This window comes from Tauraco erythrolophus, chromosome 11 (assembly GCF_009769465.1).
Source record: "Tauraco erythrolophus isolate bTauEry1 chromosome 11, bTauEry1.pri, whole genome shotgun sequence".
Taxonomy (NCBI): domain Eukaryota; kingdom Metazoa; phylum Chordata; class Aves; order Musophagiformes; family Musophagidae; genus Tauraco; species Tauraco erythrolophus.
Genome location: NC_141475.1, coordinates 3,851,106 through 3,873,001, shown reverse-complemented (window position 1 = coordinate 3,873,001; position 21,896 = coordinate 3,851,106). Strand labels below are relative to the sequence as shown.

General features: G+C 44.5%; 1 protein-coding gene across 3 annotated transcripts in view; it reads right to left on the bottom strand.

The window, feature by feature from the left end:
• Window positions 1–944: 944 nt before the first annotated feature.
• Window positions 945–21,896, bottom strand: part of DGKD (diacylglycerol kinase delta) — a 61,756-nt gene continuing 40,804 nt past the window's right edge. The window contains exons 14-30 of one of the 3 annotated variants that reach the window (XM_086618688.1): window positions 21,791–21,890; window positions 21,363–21,636; window positions 19,345–19,506; window positions 18,442–18,570; window positions 17,336–17,432; window positions 16,338–16,448; window positions 15,496–15,592; window positions 14,616–14,723; window positions 13,887–14,000; window positions 13,377–13,511; window positions 10,338–10,489; window positions 9,454–9,565; window positions 9,195–9,287; window positions 8,705–8,824; window positions 8,252–8,369; window positions 6,889–7,019; window positions 5,630–5,760 (exon numbers count right to left, since the gene is read on the bottom strand). In XM_086618688.1, the coding sequence (XP_086474814.1) occupies window positions 5,671–5,760; window positions 6,889–7,019; window positions 8,252–8,369; window positions 8,705–8,824; window positions 9,195–9,287; window positions 9,454–9,565; window positions 10,338–10,489; window positions 13,377–13,511; window positions 13,887–14,000; window positions 14,616–14,723; window positions 15,496–15,592; window positions 16,338–16,448; window positions 17,336–17,432; window positions 18,442–18,570; window positions 19,345–19,506; window positions 21,363–21,636; window positions 21,791–21,890 (2,143 nt within the window). In that variant the 3' untranslated portion in view covers window positions 5,630–5,670. Of the gene's footprint in view, window positions 5,761–6,888; window positions 7,020–8,251; window positions 8,370–8,704; window positions 8,825–9,194; window positions 9,288–9,453; window positions 9,566–10,337; window positions 10,490–13,376; window positions 13,512–13,886; window positions 14,001–14,615; window positions 14,724–15,495; window positions 15,593–16,337; window positions 16,449–17,335; window positions 17,433–18,441; window positions 18,571–19,344; window positions 19,507–21,362; window positions 21,637–21,790; window positions 21,891–21,896 lie in introns of all 3 variants that reach the window. The other 2 variants (XM_086618689.1, XM_086618690.1) reach the window with 2 other exon arrangements.

Sequence of the window (21,896 nt, the reverse complement as noted above, 5' to 3'; positions counted from 1 at the left end):
CTGTTTGCAGTGCTGTCCATTCAGTGGCAGCAGATCTCCTCTACTGTATTAAAAAAACAAACACATAAAACCCCCTAACCCAACAACACTCAGGACAAGGGAAACAGCAGCGGAATACAATTTTTTAAAAAAACCCTCATTGGTACCTCAAGATCTTTACAGCGCACCTCCCTCCCACCTCATTCCAACCTACCAAGATCCATTAAGTAGATATCAATCAAACCAAGAGGATGGCAGCCTGCAGTAGGAGGTCTGATATCTCAGTAATAATATACCAAGTGGGGCAAAGAGTTTCTTGCTATTGGCTTCTGCCACATAAATAAAAAAAAAGACCAAAATGAATTACCTGCATCAGAGGAGTAGGCATATCTTCTCTCTCTTTCTGCTGCTCCTTTCTTTTCGTGTTTTCTGTAGTGCTACTTAATGCAGAATCTGGCGCTCGGGTCCGGTACATGTGTGAGCAAATGCAATAATTTTTCTTTTATCCTTATTACTAGGACTAGGTTACTAACATTTTAATGATCAATTTTACCATTTTCATCTTGCAACAGTATATAACATTACTATGGTTTCTAATGTTCCTGTCACATAAACTATTTCCCCCACTCAAATTAATTCCTTCAGTTTAACTATCAAGTACAAAGGTCTTGGTCTTTTTCTTTCACATAGAAAATATTCACAACCATTGTAAGTTACTTTCCATTTACTTTGCAACAGTACTACACAACTCTACAACTATCCTCTGTTTTAATCAATTTGCTGAAAGTTTCCTGTCAGCATCTTACGAACACATCAATCTGCACAGATGGAAGAGAAAGCTCATGACAATTCAGTCCATGGACTGCTCACCCAAACATCCCCAAATCTTTTAGTTTCAAGTTTACAGGTGTCATTTTATGGCAGTCAATTTAAACATTTCATGAGAAAATTAATTTCTCCCACATTTTTGTAAGCACACTTTCACTTGGACTCCAATTACCTTACATATTGCCTGCAATAAACGGAACGCACAGAGGCCCAAGCAGAGGAGAGAAACAACTGCTCCCCCCTCATCAGGGCACTGCACCACCGTGCCCAGGAAGACATGGTCACACCACACCACCGAGGAGAGGTCCACCAGCACACAGAGGTAACTAATGAATACCCTGCAGGGTTTCTGAACGTGTCTTCCCATCGAGCTGTTAGTTTGCAGACAGTGGAGCTACGATCAGGATGAGCAGCAGCAGAACCACCGTTTTTAAAACATCTCTTCTTTTGTTCCCTGCAGAGATACAGCTAATAAAAATCAAACTACTTCCACTCCATGCCAATTAAAAAAACGCAAAGAAATGCTACAAAACTAATCTACAACAATCACATCTGCCGTTTTACTCCTCTCTAAGGAACACCTCTGAACTTCGGATGCAACTCAGGATAAAGCCATTTGATCACAGCACAGATTTTTATTAGCTGGTTCCGACCAGATGGGCACTGCTGCCCTCTCACACAACAAAATCAGTAACAGAGAATCTTTACTGGAAGCTCAGAGACATGTTTACTTTATATACAAGAAAAAAACTTATTTACAACAATCGACAGTAAACTATGTACAAAAAAAAATACAAGAGACATTTCCATGGTAATCACTGTATAAATTAACACAATAAATAGGAGGGAAGAAGGTCCCATTCTTAAGGCACAAAACCCTCTTCCCAAGACTGTACAGGGATTCACTTGCTTCCCTATGCTTTTGACAGGATCACAGGAATGGCGGGGAGACCCCTGAGGAACAATGGTCAGTGGACAATGATATAGACACGCAGTCACTGCTGACAGTTGTAGAAAAACATTTTTTTCATCCTTTCCTCTTTTTTTCTTTTTACAGTACACACATCTTAAGATACAAAATATTTTGTGTAAACAGTCTTTTTTTTTTTTCAATCACATAGATAGTATGCACATTTTTAAATAATACTAAAACAATGAACAAAGCTTTCCATACGATCTGGGTGCAGAAACATTCCCAGGACTGGCACCGAAGGCCTCAGCAGAGCTGGAGCCTCCTGGGCACTCGGCTCTTGCACAGCCTGGCCAGGCTGGCACCTCTGGGCACCAAATGGCACACCTCCCCTCTGCTGCAAAGAGCCGGCTCCTGCTGCAGCAGAGGACGTGCTCTCAGCACTGAGATCCCACCAGCCAAACCACAAAGACTGCATCAGCACTAACAGCCCTCTGGAAGGTAGCCCAGAGCAGGACACTGCTGATAGCTGCTTCACCGGCCTAACCTCCCGAGAGTCTCCCACTGAACTGAAACATCGTAACACAGAGTACGTTATTCCCCACAATCTGCCATTAAATATCCAGGGCAGTGCCCGAACGTGAGATAACGTACTGAAACCTTTTCCTAGCAGAAGAAACCATATGCCCAGCTCACTGCAGACACTGCCCCAGCATCACTGCCAAGGGTGAGGGATGATAAACAGAAGGTGCCGCACGGCTTTCACATGAGTAGCATTTTTTAAGAGACTAAACATCCGCGTGATATGCGCAGTTCTAGCTTCTCTCAAGCTGGTGTTTTACCTGAGACTGCAGGAGAGTCTCTTTTTTGGCAAGCAGCAGATTTTTTCACTGTTTAATTGTCTTTCCTGAGTTTCTCTCCCACTAAAAATTATCAGATGCCAGAAGAGGAACTCGGAATAATGTAGCCAGAAGTTCAGCCTGGCTCCCTAATTTGCAGATAGCTCTCACTGACGTTTGACACAAATTGTCCTCATCTATTCACAAAATCTCTGCAACAGAAATCTGCATTATTCTCAGTGAGACACATAAAGCTATGATCCTTTTTTAGATATAAACCTTAATACATACTCAAAGGCACGCAGGTTAAATGTGGATCCCATTTTCTAGCTCTTGAAAGAAGGTAGAACTCCTTCCCCGCCTCCGGTAAGCAACAGACAGGAATATACTGGCTATAAAACGCACACACACACAAAACGGATCTGAACCCACCGACATGACAGATCATAAAAGTAAAAGAAATAAAGTTTGGTCTGTGCAGGCATCACCACTCATAGCAGATGGCTAACGGCTGTCAGGCCTCTACAGATATGGCAAGAATTGAGGAATATGCCTGAATCTATAAATTCTTTGGATTCCCCTGTTACTCTGAGCAGGAAGAGTAGAGAGGAGCTGTTTCTACTGAGGCAAGAATTTAATCCCCCAGGAATTATGCAAGCCAGGCAAGTGCATATTGTTTCTGCACCTTTAACCATCAGATTGCCTGGAGAAACTTCATAGCAAGAACAGCTCCTTCTCCATGTACAGGAACAAACGCAGATCTCACCTCTTCTCCAGAGTTATCACCTGCCTTGTGCTCCCTGCTGCGCTGCCCTGGGCAGGCACACGAATGTCCTAACCGTCCACGCTCCTGGGGACAGGCAGCGGGCTGCACCTTACTGTCACCAGCAAGGATGGCTGCGTCCTGGAGCTCTCCTTAACTGAAGTTCCTCCTCACTCTCATGCGGATGCTGCTCTGCACCTCAAAAAGCAACTGGGAAAATACACTATGTCTACAATTCTTACTCATCTGGCACCTCAGGGATTCAATACAGTGGGGGGGGGGGCTGTACTGATAAAGAAAAAATACGGCTATGGAAGCAATTGCCAATGTTTGGATAGAAGAAACAAATTCAGGGAAAAGCTGAACATATTTGTTGCTCAGTCCCCACAGTATTTATACCAGAAAATTTGCTACCTGGATTAAGCACGTTTAGTCTTCTGTTAACTTCTCATGAGCAAACCCTGTCACTCGCTAGTCTGAGAGGAGACACGTGGGTGAATGACTAGTTAAAAACAGATAGGGAGAGTCAGAATAATACGTGGTGAAATCTTACAGAAGGCAATGCAGTTTGCCCAGCATGAAATCAGCCCATAATCCTTCTAAGCTAACAAGTCTTTACATAAAATAACTTGACTGATTGTTGCTAGACTAGAGAGCTGATGTCAATTTGATAAAATCCTTACAAATAACAACGATGTCCTCACAAAATTATCTTTTATGCCACTGTGTATGCGGGCATTTTTCTGTCTGTACTCACAGGCAGACAGGTGCCACGTGGTAATAATAAAAAAAATAAATACATACAAAACCGTAAAGTAATTAAAAATTCCTGCTGTCTCTCCAGCTTTACAGCACTGAGTGTTCCTGAATTCCCTTCGCAGTGATAAACATGGCAATATAGCTATGCATGCTGGTCTTCGGGCTTTAACAGTCGCCCGATTGGAGTCAGGCAATACAGTGGAAATTTGAAGGCCGTCTAGGAACTCTTGATTCAGAGGCACTAATTTTTTCCATGCTCCACTGCTGGTGGTACCAAAGGCAATTTACCAACATACTCCAGTTTTCATTACGATGCTCATCTGCTCAGTAACAATCCTCCTTCTCTCAGTGCTCTTACAGGAGCCTTGATGTTTGACAGCATATGATATCTCTCTCAGGGGTCCAGGAGGAATGAGCCAGCCTAATCTTTTGGTATCCACCTTGGAGAGAAGGAGCAAGGCAGTGATAGAGAGAAGCAAGGTGGGAAAGCCACTAGAACTGAGACAAGTGAAAAGATGCAAGTACTACAGAAAAAAATTTATCTTTTGTGACAGAAATAGTTTTCTGCAAAGAAGTTGAAGTAAAAAAATGGCTGTTGTCTGTGGCTGTGAAGGTGCCACTAAATGGGCAGAAAGCCACTCTTGGCCATTGCCAGTCATGCTGCTCCCCCATCAAGACAGAGTAAATTGCTCCATATCTCACTCCGTTACATTTCTCGCACAGCCCAAACGGCTAGTTAGCCTTCCTCTCCCTTTCACCTGGTCTCCTGAAGATGAATTCAGAAGGTGGAATGTCAGAGCTGATCTCCTGTAATCTTTTGGCTCTCCATAATTCTGCCTTTTCTTACTGCCAGGAATTTCTGAACAACTGTTTGTGATGCCTGAAAACCTAAAAGTTGTACCATTGCCACTGGAAGAGGATAGCCAGGCCCTGTGGAAGACCTTGCAAGCTGGTGTGAACCGAACCGCTGTCTGAACCACATGCATTGTTTGTTGCAAGGCATAAGTGAGTGAGAATCACTGGGTATTCGTCAGCACGAGGTCTGTACTGGCTTTGAATTTCTGATGCAATTCACATGCAATTACAAGTGCATTAAAAAGGGATTAGTAAGACACAAGGACAAGCTTTGTCCCACTTAAATGCTCTAAGATACAGGTGTGACACACAGATGAGTGGGAAAAGTTTTGGGTCTGAAAAGAGTGTCAGATGCTCCTGAACTAAGACTGGCCAATATATCTTTTGCCCTGAATAATTCTACTGTGATGAAGTTATCCAGTAAAGGTAGCTGTGTTGCAATTCTCAGGAGTCCTGCACTGTCACTGGAACCAGAACTTCCCACGTTGGAGAACATGGTTCTTCAAACAGCAAGTGAGTTTTCTTCCGGGAGGCTCTGTCTGACCGCAGATAAGGTGCCTCTCGACTGGATGCAGCCGTACCCCACAGGAAAAAAGGTAGCACCATGCTTGGTTGATATGAGCTCTGAACAGCTACAGTTTGGCTGTTCAGTAGAGACAGTCGTGAGCACATCTGCTCTGTGAGGTGACTGCTGTGCAGTTAGGGGGAATGGTAGACACAGGCTGTGAAAACAGAGGCTAAACTTCGCTGGCAGGAGTACTCCGGCTCAGCTCCTTGATCCCGTGCAGTATCCTCTTCATGTGACCCACTTTTGTCACACCTAGGTCCTGGAAGAAAAGAGAAAACTTTACCTTAGGAGAAAAGCAGGAAATTCCAGGTGGCCAAGCAATGGCTACAAACTAGTTGGCCAGTTACAAAGAGCGGAGGAAACCCACCAGAAAGATTACAAACCTGACGGTTTTATATGGAACCTCGAACCATGTGTCGAAAAGCTATCAGAGTGCGACAGGGTAACGAACACGGAGCAGGCACAGAGCAATGGCGAGGAACAACTGTGGACCATTAGCCAGAAATGCAAATTGCTTTGACTGTTAAAGGTCAAGGCAAGAGAACAGAAGGAGCATACGGATCCCACGGACCTAAGCTAGTAGCCAAAGCATGCAGGAAGAACCAAACTGTCACTGGTCACATCACATAAACGTGCGAACACTGGGGTACCATGCAACAAAACACAGGCTGTAGCTGGATGGCATGCAGAGGAATCAGCTGTACAGATTACAGCAAACCTCACAACAGGAAGATGGTCAAAATCACAAACGAAGATCCAAGGGGCATTCAACAAATGCCATGCACTACTTCACAAAAAGTACTTTTCTGCTATATGCAAGTCATCAGAACGATGGCACAAGTCTCCTGCACATGCAAAGAACCACCACTCTCAATTATTCTCTGTAGAGAACGCATCTCCTGGTGAGATGTAAAGTTGTGCAATGTGGTTACTAAGCACTATGTAAAAAGATGATTTTTTTTCTTGCAACAAAGCAGTGTGATGATCTGTTTATCCAGTGACTACTACCATAACAACCAAATTTTCCCAATCACAGCATGTTCTGCAAAGATGTTACCAGAGCCAAGAGAGGTTGAAAACTTCCATTCCATCTTAAAATCAGAGACTCTTGAGAACACTATCTCCAATCTGTGTGCCGGACTGTATTACATCTCCAGGAAGCTGTTGCAGAATTGGACAGCTGGTCCCTCAACTAGCTGTTCTACCTCCCTGCTATTAAAAATCAGATGATCTGAAATGGTGAGAAAATAAAACAAGCTACAATGAACCCGTTCATCTTGCCAAGGCACGTGGAATGAACAGCGGGCAGACCACTTCCAAGCACATTCAGCACAGAAGGTCATGCAGATGCAGCTGGCTATTTCTCATGAGCTGATCATGAAAGTACCTTGAGGTCCCTCCGTTCGAGGTGCAGGAGCTCAGAGCCCCGGACGTCATGCCGGATGAAGATATCCTTATACTCACAAAGACTGAGATGCTCAAGCCAGGCCGCAACCTCCTCCGTTCCCCAGAGGTGAACTGTTAGAGATGGAAAAGCAGGAGTGCATTGAGTACCCAGAATCCCAGAAGACAGTGAGAGATGAGGACACCATCAGCACTCAGTGCCAGAGAAGGAGGGCAAGCAGTACCACAGCCTCAAATCAAGGGGAGGGCAAGGACTGGTAGCACAACCTACGGTCTCAAACAAAGGAGGCAGAGCAAGGAAAGGTAAGAAGCGTTCTCTTAAGCAGAGGCTAGCTGCAGTAAAGCCAGGAGGAAGTGCATGTTTTGATAGGACTGGATATGCTTTTTAAAGTTTACCCCTGTGTTTAAGAAGAGTAAATTCATGGATATTCCTCTGCTTACAAAACAACAGATTCATAAAATGTATCAGGAAGAATCAAGCACAGATTAGGTTTGCTATTATGCAGAAGCACTTGTGCTCAGTAAACAAAATGCCAACCTCTACCCCAAGTCTGAGGGAGAGAGGAAGAGTTTAGACTTCCACCTTCTCGCACAGCCTCTAAATAAGAGAATAATAAAGTTCCCAAGTTCTGGGAGGCAATGAATGAGCACCAGTCTGTCAGACAGAAGGAGACTGTACCCACAACTCCATGGCAGAGGACAGGACCCAGGAGCCCACAGAACAGGCAGTACTTCTGAATTTCAGAAGAAAGTCTTCAGAAGGAGAGCATAAACCAAAAATCAACTAACCCAACTGGAGAGAAAGTGTCTCGAATGGCAATTTGTTGATTCATGGCCAGTTTTTATCTACTGACCAGCAGGATTAATGGTCAGGGTGCACCTGTGGTGATGCCAATTAGACATGAAACTTGATTAAAGCCTGAGGGTGAATCAATAAGAAAAACAACATTAACTGTATCACAGAGAATTAGCAGCGAAAAGACTGGAGTTATGCGGACTTGGGCTCCACAGTCGTTTTGATACCTAAATGCCAAACCCCTCAAATTCACTTCATAAGCACTCCCTAAAATACTCCTGAAAATGTCTTGATGTAGGCAGATTTCTTCAGAGGGTACCTCCTGTTTCTGCTCAGGAATATTTGCGTGGTACTGGGAGACCATGACTTGGACAGAACGGAGCAATAAGCTACTTTGCCACATGAAAAAGGCAGACTAGACCTCCACGAAAAGACAAATGCACACGAAACAGAAGAAGGAGAGAATGTGAGAGGAAACAGACAGAGAACAGGCAGTGGCGTGACCACACTGATGTGACAAAGAGACACAACGAATGAGCAGACTTGGTACCCGGCAATCCCATGCTACTATGAGTCTCCTTATTTTTGTTGTTCTTCTCCTTTTTAAACTTGGTCACCAGCCGGAATTTGCCACTACGGCTGCGTTTAGAATAATCCAGCATCTGGTTCTGTAAGAACAAAAAGGGAAAAGCAGGCAAACAGTCATAAATTGATTGGAATGGACCAAGAGTGACAAGTACTGTCAACCTCAGCTACATGACCTTGTAAGAGAGGGAAAAAAATTCTAACTCATTCTGATCAAGACAGGAAAGGAAACAGAGAAAGTTGATCTCTTGTCAGGCAAGGGACTTCAGCAGGAAATTACTTCCTTTAGCCCTAGGGAGTCAAGTTTCCTTCTTAATGATTTTTTTTCACATCAGTTGTATATTCACAGGAAGTCAAACAGTCACAGCTAACTAGTGAAAGAGAACAGCTAAGGAAATACAGATTTGTTCCTCCTCACCTCCTCATCGCAGGGCTCCATAAGCTGCCACAGCCAAGGGATGTCTGCCAGTTTCCTCAGCTGGAGGTCCATGTCTGCCAGGGCTGCTTGGAGCTGCTCCTTCTGTGGTGGATCCAATTGCTGGATGAGAAACGGAAGCAAAACAGAGTCAAAAGCCATATGGTGGAACACACAGTCAGGCCCTTACCTTGAAATTCCTAGCTAACAAAGCAGTTCCTCCTTTTAAAAGGAAGTGCACCTCAGACACTCTGCCCAAATCTTACCAAGCTAATGACTTGGATCTTTTCTGAGCTCCAAACCCCACACAAGCTACCTTGACTGTTCAGCATGTCTATGTAGCAACACCATCCTAAATCCTGGATGACAACACTTGAATTGACTTGTTACAAAGACAAGGAAGACCAAGACCAGCAAAATGTTGCTTGCCAAGGCAACAGTAGGAGAGGAGAGAAAGTCAGAGGCTGCTTTACTCCTGCTTTGTGCTTCTTACCAGCGCCATCTTGCCCGCCAGCAGCAGCTCTGTCTCATTATGCAGGGCTTTGACATTATTCACCATCTCTACGACAAGGCTACAGTTCAGACCCTGCAGGGAAGCAATTCATGCGCAAATTAAGCCTGGAAATGTGGAGGTCTGAGCAGTTAAAAGGAAGAAGTCTTAGACAAGCAAGGCCTACTTTTGGTCAGTCAGAAAGGAAAACCAAGAGCTATGGAACACGGACAAAACGGGAGATGCCAAGTGAGTGAAGTACCTCTGTAGACTTGGATTTAGCGTAGACTTTATCCATAGACTTGGAGCTGGCATTGACAGCATGGGCAAGCTCCTGTTCCATGTCCTGATAGGATTGGGCTATTTCCCGAATGCTAAAGAGAGAATTACAGATTGCATCAGCATATGCTTAAAGCAGGACATCTATTCTGACGGGGTATCTCCTTTTAACACCCATCTGAGTGAGAAGAGCAGGGCTAAAGCATGGGAGAGGCACAGCCTCTGGCAAAGCAGGGCAATTCTCCCTGCTAAAGTGGGCAGGCGCAGGCAAAGCAAGGCAGATTTCACAGCACAACTCCAGGTGCATATTCGATTCTGCACACAAGTTGGGATCAGTTTGAAACACAACCTAGACATTTTAGTACAGCCATCGTGATGGGAAAGGCAGCTGCACATATGGCAGTTTAATTAACACTTCTCTGATGTGACTCTCAGAATTTTGTCTCAGAGGCACAGACCAAGTTGCTGAACGTCTGAGTAAAGGATGAGCAGGTTAGCCTACATAACTTCTTCCAGAAATCTCTTTTGGGCATCAGGGTTATAAGAACTCAACTTGTCATCGAAGCTTCTAGAGAGGCCTTTGTTTCATTTCCGATAAAAATCATTGATATTCAAAGATAACGGGTTCTTTCAGGATTAAAGGATCCATGTTTGCTTATGAAAGTAATATTTTTTGTTCAGAATGACCTAAGAAAGTTTATTTGACTTTGGTCCTCATGCAGCTGGGGCAGTGCGTAATGCTCAGTGACATGGACCAGCACTGCAGAAGGTAAGAGTCAACAGAAACATCTCCAGGAGCAGAGAGTAGGACAAGAACTTTAGGCACCAAAGGAGGGCTCTATTCACCAAAAGCAAATTGAGACCTACCTGTGGATCAGAGCACCTGCAGCTTGGCCAAACTGGTTGATCTGGGTGGATTCTTCTTCGGACATGATCTCTGGTTGCAGAGAGAAAGAGGAGGGTCGGGACAACTCACACTTCTGTTTGTCCTCCCAGGACTTCAGGGTGCTCTCAAATGCCTAAAAACACAGCAAGCAAACTGTAAGATACCTTATAAAGCTCTGATAAAAAACAATGGCTGTGCCTATGCCTGTAAAACATGTAGATCACTTTTCATTACAGGACCTAGTTGTTCAGCTGCTTGTAGCTTTGCTAATTAGCTGTCTGGGCTGAAGGTTTCCACGTCACACGCTTGCCCCCGCTTAATTTTTGCTAAAGCCTAGTTTTAGTCAAAATTGCAAGGCCAATTCTGAGGGCCAGACTAGCAAAATCCATCAATTACCTACTGGTGGTAGCCTTTTCTCTGAGTAGCTGTATTGCCTCTACACCATAGTATTACTGCACACCTCTTCAAGTGACGTATCAGAGCAGGAAAACAGCTTTTCCTTATCTGGAAGCAAACTGGGCTTCCCCAGTAATTGGTGGGACAAGCAACTGAACTCAGAGAGCTAGGATCTGTCCCACTGGCACCTGTACTGATATTCCTGCTGGCATCGGCTAGCGGTACAGGAAGAAACAAAACAGATCCAACGCAGGTGAATCAGAATTGCATATGGTGAGAATGGAAACTGATACACAGAGCCTCAGGGCTCAGACAGATGGATCAATGAGAACAAGAAATGGCAAGAGTGAAGGTGAGATAAGAGGAGGGGCTAGGAGGGAAAGACTGAAATAGGAAAAACAATTCCAAGAAGAAAATGAGGATAACAAGTAAGAAAATGAGGTGCAAAGCTTTAATGGAAAAAAAAAAAATCAGCATTTGCAGAGCCAGAAGGGAAAAGAGATTGAGTGTGATGAGTGGATGGGAAAGGGGAGGAAAATGGTAGTCATGGATCCTGGAAGTCAAATGAGATAAGTACAGATTAGGTAAGGGGCACAGGGCTAAGGGTAGAGAGAGGAGACAGATGAAGCAGAAAAGCCAGTGTCCACTAGAACACATCTTTCTTTGGGGACAGCCCAAGGTTCTGGGGACAAACCGTTCTCCTGTGCCTGGAAATATGTGTTAAGCCTGGCAGTAAAGCATTCCCTGCCTGTACTGCTCCTCATATGGGACAAAACCAGGCTCTGTCAGCTCAGTGCAAGCTATCTGCTGATCTCAACTCTGCTGATGACTCTTCAGTCATCCAGATGAGGCTACATGAGCGAACTTGAGCTTTGCCATCTTCAGTGTAGGAAGCTAAATACCCCAAATCACATTTGAACAACGCTACCAAAGGTACAGGGTCACACACATGAAGAGAGGACGCCATTTCATCTACTGCATAGGACAGATCTGCTCTGTGAAGGAAGGAGTGTGCAACAATGATCAAAAGGACAGCAGGGAAAAAAAAAAGGGTAAGCCCACAGTCAAGAAAAAAGCTAAACACTGCTCTGCAAAACTGGAACCTCTTCCTCAGCAGCAATTTCGTGCCTTCAAAACTAGGTTTGCAGGCAATGACGAGTGGGATGGCACAATCATAGCCAGGGCTTCACACGGCCCAACACACACAGAATACTCATTAGGGACTTGTGTGTCCTCTCTTGTGCTTCATTCCACCTTTCTCACCATACCCACATGTAGGTTGCCTCTCCTTTTCTCCCTCCCACCTTTACAGCAAGAATTCTGTTCCGTCTTGTTCTCTGGGCTACCTCCTTCAGTCACCCCACTCCAAGCCTCAGTGTGACACTGCAGAAGCTCTCTTACCATCCAGGAAAGTCTGTGCACACTATTCCTGTCTCCTCCCCTCCACAACAAACACATCAAGGGGTGACAGGACAGGGGTAATGGTTTTAAACTAAAGGAGGGCAGATTCAGACTAGATATAAGGAATAAATTTTTTACGATGAGGGTGGTGAAACACTGGCACAGGTTGCCCAGAGAGGCTGTACATATCCCACTCCTGGAAACATTCAAGGCCAGGTTGGACAGGGCTGAGCAACCTGATCTAGTTGAAGACATACCTGCTCACTGCAGGGAGGCTGGACTAGAAGACCTTTAAAGGTCCCTTCCAACCCAAACCATCCTATGTTCTATAACCAATACCCACTGATCTCTCCCAGCTCAAGGGGTCTTGGGTATTGCCCTGTCCTACCGTGACAGGGACTTTGTACGCCCACCTTTGCTTTCTTTTCATACCATCATACTTGTAACTTCCTGCCAGGCAATATGCTTCAGGCCTGTATCAGGCTGATTTCCCTTTTTCCTCTTAGTTGTTCTCTTTTTTCTTGTTATTCAGCATGCGAGTCCTTCGCAGAGGACTTTGATTGCTCTGGAAGCTGGGTAAAGGGGCGTTATGCTGAAAAGCATTAAGAGCTGCTATTAATGAAACTGTTTATGCATGGACAGTTACAGAGATGGGAGGAATCACAAAGCCTGTTTGTGCCACAGTAAGGCTTTTATCCTTTCCTTTGGCTTACCACCATTCAGTAATACAGTAACATGGCAAGGACGTTTCCTTATGTGCTGGTACTCATCAGATATATTCGAAAATTATGAGATGAGACAGACACACGCTGCTGAACAAGGCATAAGACACTGCTTTACTTGGTCAATGAGGTATAAGCTGCATATTGAACAATAATGAGAAATTAAAATATTGAACAGCTGAATCTAGACAATCTGCAGCACTCAGTGAGGCAGGCATCCTGTGGGAAAAACAGCATGCAAGTGTGTTAAGAAACGCTGTCACAAGGCACCTAGAAAAGGAAGCAAAATAAGCTTGCATCAACAACCTTATTTATGCAATCTCCCAAGTGCTGAATGCAAGTTTCATAATGATCTTTCCAAAAAGTTTTATGATGCGCAGCAAAATATGCTTCTTAAATTCACAAAGATAAGCTTTCATGTGTGACCCCTGCCAGACTCTCCAGGAGTACGTGACAGTAAATCACGTGTATACTACATAGTGTAGTCAAGGCTGCTCTTACTCTGTCTCGGGTGAGGGTCTGTGCTCTGTTCTTATGGACAATCCAAATGTAACCCGGAGGCTGGATCCAGGCTTCTCCATCCACTTGCACGGGAACTCCCTCTTCTCCCAGGATTGCTATCTTCACTGTCCGACACTGCAAGAAGTGACTGCATCAGAGAAGCTCCTAAATGTCGGTTTTCCAAAAGCATGAGACATTCTCTTTCTTTTCAAAGCACTCTCCTAGATACTGTTACTTTGGTGCTACTAGAAGCACCGTGCGGTAGGGACCATTTGCTTTGTCTTTGGACTACAAATCTGTATTTGAATTGCTGGTCTAACTCCTACCACAATGAACACTGGCAAACAATTCCATGCCCAATTGCCCTGGACATGCTCATTTTCAGGCCTGGTGGATGCTCTTTCCATGGACAAGAGAGAGCAGAAAGGAGGGCTTAATGACTGAAATTGGCATAAACATCACAAACCGGAGATGGGAGAGGCAAGAAGAGCTCATAAAAGCAACTGATACCTGTGCAATCCGGTGATGCTGTAGGTTTATCACTCGTGATACTGCCATCTGCATGCTACCAAACACTGCTACCACCTCCAAAATCTTGTCATCAAAGGAAGGGGCTGTAAATGTCTAGCCAGATACAAGGGAGAGAGAATTCAGTTGACATACAGCTCTACTGGAGAGGTTTCCTTTACTCTTTATTGGTGAAGATTCCGGGGTTGGCTTTCAATTGCACTTTTTAATCTGTATAAAATTAACAAGGCTTCAAGTGGAAGATTTGCAGGGAGCTAGGAGGGAGGAAAAGGAGCCTCAATATTCCTGCTGTACTTCCAATGGCAGCTAAAGTATAATTCAAACACAAAGGCTGTAGACCACAAGGCAGTAATTATTCTTACGAGAGCAGATACTTTTTCAGCTTAAATAACACAGTGTCCCTTTGCCTTCAGGGGGCTTTACTTCTCAGGCAGTCTGAGGGGAGAAGGTCAATCTAAAGCTCTTCCTGGAAACACAAATGCCCAGGACAGCACCTGTTTGGTTTGTGGTTGGTTTTCTTTTCTGAATCACTACAGACTGCTTGGGTGTGAAGCTGCTAAAGATTGGATTTCAGTATCATATCTATTTCACAGAGAAAGTACATGCAGACAGGCCCCTTGTCCTCTTCTTCCAAGCACTACTCTCAGGGGCTATGACTTCAAAAGCAACAGTGAGTAAAACACTTCTTGGATTGCCTTAGAGAATACTCACATCATCTTCCTTGGTTCCCCCCCAGAAGTTGGTGCCTCCTGCGTAGCTGGGAATGTTGAGTACGGCAATTCCCTGGAGACTGGGCAAAGGGATTGGCCTCCCATCGCACTGCACAGAAAAGAAGGTAACATTACTCTCAGCACAGCATGAGATAGCCCCTCCTGCCAGAGCACATACTCTAAGAAGAGAAACAGCCTGCACAGCTTAGTAATAAATTAATTTAGGTTTCTTCCAGTTTATTCTTGACCTAGCAGCATAGAACATATCCATTCACGTCTCATGAACCACCTCTCCTTTGGCAGACATGGCTTTTAGAGATACTGTTGCTTCTTCCCCCAAACCAGAACAGGGCACACCTGAGAGGCTTGGCAAAGCCTCTTGGTTTATTCCTTCAGAAAGGGGAATAAAACTTCTGAAACACCTATGCAGTCTGCTGTGATGAGGGTCTCCTCCTGCAAGCTATCATTTTATGCTGTACGTAACCCATATAAAGATATATTTCTTTTCCAGTTTGATGTAAATTATAGTGTAGTTAAATTAAGAGCTTTCCACTGCACCTACTATCTAAAATGATGTGTTCACATGAGATATCACATATAACATAACGATCTTATCTATGCTGAATATGGAGGTGGCGACAGCTAACACTTTCCAGCATGATGACACTTCCCTTAGAGGCTGAGAATACAAGATATCTTCCAGAACCAGGAAAAGCCACTTTTAGCCTGCTCAGGGTGAGCTACGCCAAGTACATGTATCAGGCAAGCAAGGGAAACACCCTAACCTCACCAAGCAGAACCACCATGCCAAAGGCAGCGGCTGAAGGAGATCTGATTAGGCATCCCAGTTTCAGCAACAGAAGGGCATGCTAGTTCCTCACCTCCAGCAAGACTTTCTGCTCCAGGTTTTTATACGTTCTGTGTAGCAGCTCCTTGGTCCCCAACACTCCGTACCACATCATGTTTTTAGTACGACTTCTAAGGGGGCAAATCGAAAAAGTTAGCATAAGCATTTACCTTTTCACTAGGAGGGGAAAAAAAACCTGCACATTGAAACAGTACCTCCTATGTCCTAAAACACAAAGGTGCTTTGCTTGCAAAAAGGTCAGGAACTCAAAGTGGTCATTGCTTGTGCTAGGAAACTACTCCCCTTTCCATAAATGTCAGGTACGAATTGAGAATGACTGAGTAACACATGACCAGAAACATACACAGATTCCCCTGGCACAGAACTTGTCAATCTCATACGCCAGGACATGAACAGCATTTTCCAGAATAGCAAATGTACCAAACCCAGGCTACACAAAGCACCCTGTAGTTGCTGAGGTATTCAAAAGGCCAAAACCTGTGGTGTGAATTAAGCCAGGATCAAGGTCTCTGTGGTGTTTAGAGCTGAGATGCAATTCTCTTACAGCTAAATAGCAAGCCCAGGAGGAAAATCGGACTGAGATCATGATGTAAATAGAACCAATGCACTAAATCCACACAGACCTAGCTACTCAGAGATCTTCTGCTGGCCACAACAGCATAACGAGTCAGTAACAAATCAGTAGCTAATCTCCTCCATCATGATTTCAATTCTTGAAGGAGGATTATGCAGACAAGATTGACAGTGTACCTATTCAGCACATCTGTGCACAACTGGCTTCAAAACTGCACAGAAACATAAAGCGCTTTCAGTCGCTTCTGACAGTAGCCAAAGGTCAGCCAAAACCAAACGCACCTGCATTTCTCTGGGTGCTCATCACGTTTGTTGTTGAAGTCCAAAGAAATCTTTGCATCCAGTCCAATTCCAAAGTAATTATTCATTACACACTTCTCTGTGTAACATTCACTGCCAAACAAAAGAACACTCATTCCTAAATCTATGTACCATTTGGTATAGAGTTCACATGCCCCCTCTGGCCACCTTATTAACTCTCTTGCATAAAAAGGGGAAGAACAAGAAGGCTGTAAGCCAGCGTGCTCTCATAAGCACTTGCTGGGAACTGCCTAACACCTCAGGGAATACCATGAAACCGGCTATTGAGCAGAGGCCCCTGGCCTGCAGTCTGTGTAAGACCTCACAGCCCCAAGATTTGCAGAGGAATTCTCACCTAGCCACAGAAACATACTCAGACTTCATTTACAAAAACCTCTGTTGCTGGTCACTGGTGTTGTGTAAAAGATCTCACAAAACATTAGCCATGGTAGTTGCTTTTACATGTATATATAAAAGATGTTACCTACAGAAGGCCTGACAAATCAGCTCGTAAGTGTCAGCTACGCATCTGAGGGGCACTGAACACCATGAAAAAACTTGAAGTCCATGTCACTGGATTTTTACTGTTAATATGGTTCAGCAGAAACCAGCCTGAGAAAGTCCTCTCCTGTTGTGGCCTGTCCATGACCTTTCTTGGGCATCCATGTTGTATGGGTGGTGATTCCCCCACAGGTTATTGCCTACTAACTGGAAGCTGGAGTCATCTCTGAATGTAGGGAGAAGACTGATCTAGATTTCATTCTCACCTAAAACCTAAAAATCTTCTACCATGAGTCAGATGTGTCACTGCATGTATAACTAGATAAGCTGATCCTGACTGGCACCCAGCATATGAGTTCATTTACATAATTCTGGGCTGCTGCAGCCCATTATTTATTTCTATAAACTAATCTGCTTCTCTGCTGAGGTCCATTTGGGAAACACCCACTCCTTCCTTGGAACCTCCTGGGTGTACTCACAGATTTTCAGGCTCAGAGTTAAAAGGATCAGCATGGATCAACAATCGGCTGATGACCGAGCTCCCGGGCAAAGAACCAGACATGCCAGCACGAATATCTGTAGGAAAATTGACCACAGAGAAGAGTATGACTAATAATAAGCAGAAAACAGGTAAATTCAATCTCAGAAACAAGACAACAGGCCAGAATATATTAACTCTTGTAATTCACTGTGGAAAGTAAATAGCTATAGTGCTGCTCTCTTTCACTCTGGAAGGCTTATAAGCCTTCTCAGTAAGAAGAGTTTCTGGGGCTGCCTGAAGGGTTTTTGATTGACAGGGTATCACCTAAGGTCAGCAGCACAGTTGTACAGACACATGGAAACGGGAAATAGGACTGTATTCACTGCAGTAGCTTTTTTGCTTCAGAGTAAGACATGCAACATCCTTGCTTCAATGAGCAAAGGAAGAGGAGCAGGACTGAAATTGTTCTCCAACTTGCGCAAGAATTACTGCCTCCTGCTTCTTAAATTATTAGCTGGCAATCCACAAACAGTAGCTTTGTCACAGAGATAGGAAACTGCCTGCTTCCAGAAGAAACAATATGAACAAGTAACCAGTAATTTAGGGGAAGAGGTGGAGAACAGCACTGTGGTGATGGGGAGAAGCTGCTATGCAAGATGTGTGACGTGGGAATTCTGCTGGTTCTGTGCAACTCCAGTGAATTCAGCCTTCAGAAGAAGGGACTCCTGCTCCCAGTCCACAGCTGTCACCCTTCAGAAACCTCTCTCAGCAGCATCCTATCAGCCTTCTCATGGTTACTTTGAGCTCAGTATCTCCTTGTAATCAGTATCTAAATTCTGCCAGTGCACTAATTAATTTGTGTTAATACAAATCTGCGTCTAGGTCTCAGCTACAAACTGGAAACTATTACAACTCCGTCCAAGTCTTCACTTTTCAGCCCTAGTGGAAAGTTATCCACAAAGGGATTTCCCTCCATGTGGACCCTGCACAAAAGCACATCAGGCAGGACGATTTCATGTTTTCGTGTGGAGACTGCAGCCTGTGCTGCTGTCACCCATACTCCAGCTGGCTGCCTCAATGGGAAGTGGTGGGTGTTACACTTACTTGGGTAGAGGATTTTCGTGTTCAGCATTGGCAAGTTGTCCCGGTTTCCTGTCTGGGGAGGAAGAGACGCAGAGCTGCCCAGCGACAAACTTCCTTTGTTTATTAGTCTTTCACAAGGAGATTTGGATGCTGTAAAACACAACACAAACATGGCTATTGACAAATGTAACAGTGTGATTCAGAGCAGCACATAGCAGCGCAGCCCAGGCAGCAAGACTGGGTTAGGTGTCACTCAACAGCAGAACACTCTGGCCACTGTAAAACAAAGAGTTGACAGAACCAGTCATTAAGAGGCAGAGATGTGGCATATGTGCAGCCAGAAATCCTCACAGACTGGAAGCACCAAAAGGCCACATGCAAATATTAGAGACAGAGATGAGAAAAAGCTGGTGCCAGCAGCACAACATATAGGGTATTTGGCTCCCAGTCAATACTCAGATAAGTTCCAAATATATTTGCAGTGATCAGGGATCTCCCAACAAATTAGTCACATAACACACTTATTAAATCAAACTGGCTTCCGTTCTCTGTCATCTGCAAAGGATGGCAGGAGCTTACAGGGAAACGTCATCAAGTAGATGACATGAAAAATGCTCAAGACCATCCTTGTCCAAGCACTGAAAGCCAAGAGAATCCAGATTACTGGCTAAGGTGCAAGAAAATCTCTGAATCCTAGGCTCCATATGCTAAGATCATGGACTGGCCATCAGAGATGTAGCGAAAAGTGGGGTGTATGATGCAGAGGCCAGAGCACAGAAACGTGCAGAGCCTGGCAACTGAAGAGCAATCGTTCAAAAATTAGAGAAAAACAGAACTTGGAAAGTAATACACGTAACATCTCTCTCTATAACAGAGTCATAATTAGTGGGCAAGATCTGCATAGTGGCAGCCCTGGAGCAGTACCTTTCCGCTGGCTCCTCCCTTTGGATACTCCATAGCTGCTGCTGTGTGATGACTGCAGGGAGATTTTATCCTCGTTCCTCAGCTCCTTGCCCTCTTCAGAGGCTGAGAGACTAAGGAGGAAGCCCTCTTGCTCCTGTGTCTGGGCGTTCTGCTCATCTACAGCTGTAAGGAGAGAGAAAGTAGGTGAGCATTTCACAGATCTTCTAGCAAGGAACACCTCCCAGTAATGTAAATAACAATAGGACGGGACTCCAAAGGCCCTGATTCCTTAAAGGAAAGAACAGGAACACCAGATAGCTTTCCTATATCATTTGTATCTACTCTGGAGAGTTTTTGGAACTAGGCTGCCTTAGCCTCCGCTTTCTTTGCTGAGCTCTTCAGCAGTGAGACTCTAAATAGAAGTGCCAACCTTTAGTGTTACAAGTACTCAGGCTTCCTGACACGTAAACTGTGCTACAGATGATGGGCTTCCATTTATTTGCATTTAGATGTTGCCAGAAATTCTAACCAGATGGACATTAAATGATAAATTTAATGAATTTTCTGTTTGCTCAATCTGTACTGGGGCAATAGGATAAGCCACTTGAAAAGGGCACTTAGACATATAATCAGGAGGAAAAAAATAGCAGCTGGTAAAAAACAATACAAACAGAGGGAAATCAGATTTCATACTTTGGAAGAAGAAAAACAGTTTGAAGAAGCTGAACAAATACATTTGAAATGTAATCGGAGTTTGCCCATAGCTAGAAAGAATTAAATGCTAGCACGTTGCCTAAAGAAATCAAAACTTCCTTTGCACGTAACCAACAGGCCTTCCTCCGAAGCAACTCCTCGCAGGGCACAGCTCTGTGAGAAGCCCTGAGCTCATGTACAGCTCACTGCCTCTGCAGTGGGACGAGCTCCCCGTTCTTCCAGCGGGAGCCCTCCACTGTGCTGACACTGGAATTCACTACCCACAAGGCAATCCAACCCACTAGCCCAGCAGAAATATGAACTCTTCTTGCTGGTTTAAGCAAATAGGTTGGGGTCCAAAATAACTCCAACAAACATCTAATCAGCATAAGGTAAGCAGCAGCAAAGGGAGGCAGCACTGAGGTCAAGACCTCTACTTCACCAGGAGGCTGTTTGCTCAACTTCCATCATCTCATACAACTTAACCTTCAGGATGGGATGTATACAATATTGCAGTGCTGGAAATCCAAGCAACACTGCAATGATCTGTAACTTACTTCATGGTTTTTCATTGTGCACATTTAGCTGTGCAGGGATGTCACATCTGCAACTTCAGTGCTTTTATCTCCAGTAATAAGCTGTTAAGTACTTCCTTTGGTCTAAGTTAAACCACTGAGTTTATGACTAACATCTGAGAGCCTAACACCTTTCAAGGGAAATGAAACTTTGAGCTATGGGTGTGAGTCGCTGGAGAGAGATAAGGGTCAAGATATGGAGAAGAGGGTCACCTGCCTAGGAAGTTAACATCAGAACAGAACTGATTTGCATCAAGGTGCAGTATCATACCATTTTCCCAGTGACCAAGCTAGTTTAAGAAGTTCCTGTCCTCTTGCAGTTGTCCCACTGCACTATTTTGCTGGGCTGTACTGTAAAGAGATTTCTGAAACAATCCAAGCTAAAATACTTCAAATACTTTCTTCTCAAGTCTTTTCAGATCTGTTTTATGGCAAGGCCACACAAACAGTTGCGCTGACACAACTGTGGTATGGGTGGGGACAGACAGGAAATGCAAATGAAGAGAGTGTGGGCAGGGTACCAACTTCCCAAACCAGCCCTATGGGAAAGAACATACGTTGAACTTCAGGCTCATTTACCAAGCAGTGTTTCAAACATGTGGGCTTGGCAGAGCCAAGTTTACTGAAACTAAACAGCCAGGCTTACTGAATAGCTTCTCTAAGCTCAGGAAAGCTGTTTTTAATAAAGAACCCTACTCCCCTCTGGAATAAAGGAAATTTATACTTCTAAGAGCCTGTGTGAAGTCACAAGCAGGACTCCCAACTGGTTACCTTTTTCTGCATGCTCTATTATCTGACGAATGGCTTTTTTCAAGCTGTTGGCTCTCAACATGAGCTGTTCTCGAGGACGAAATATCTGGGGCCGTGCAGTACATGATGAGCCCACCGACCGGTCGCTAGAAGAATCACAAGCACTGCCTGACCCATCTCCGTCTTCAGCTTCCTCTGCAATGGTGGGAGGAGGGTTTGGCAGAGATGAAGATGCTTGAGATTCATCATTCAGTGTCTTCAGCAACGAGTCCAGCTTCTCCTTCAGGACAGAGCACTACAAGGCAAAGAAGAATATCTGAGTAGAACTAACAGTAGACTGGGTAGCTCATTCTTTCAGCACTTGCTGAACTCCTGCTGTCCTAGTTCTCTGAAAACAGAGCAGTTTCCCACTTCAGAAGTAGAAACTCAAACAATTTTTCCAATTTTACCTTCCTGGCCATAACCTCCGATTCCTCTGAGCTTTCCGTTGCCTTCTCATAGGCTTTCCCTACTCGAGCCACAAAATCCTTCACTGTCTCACAAAGCACCCTAGAC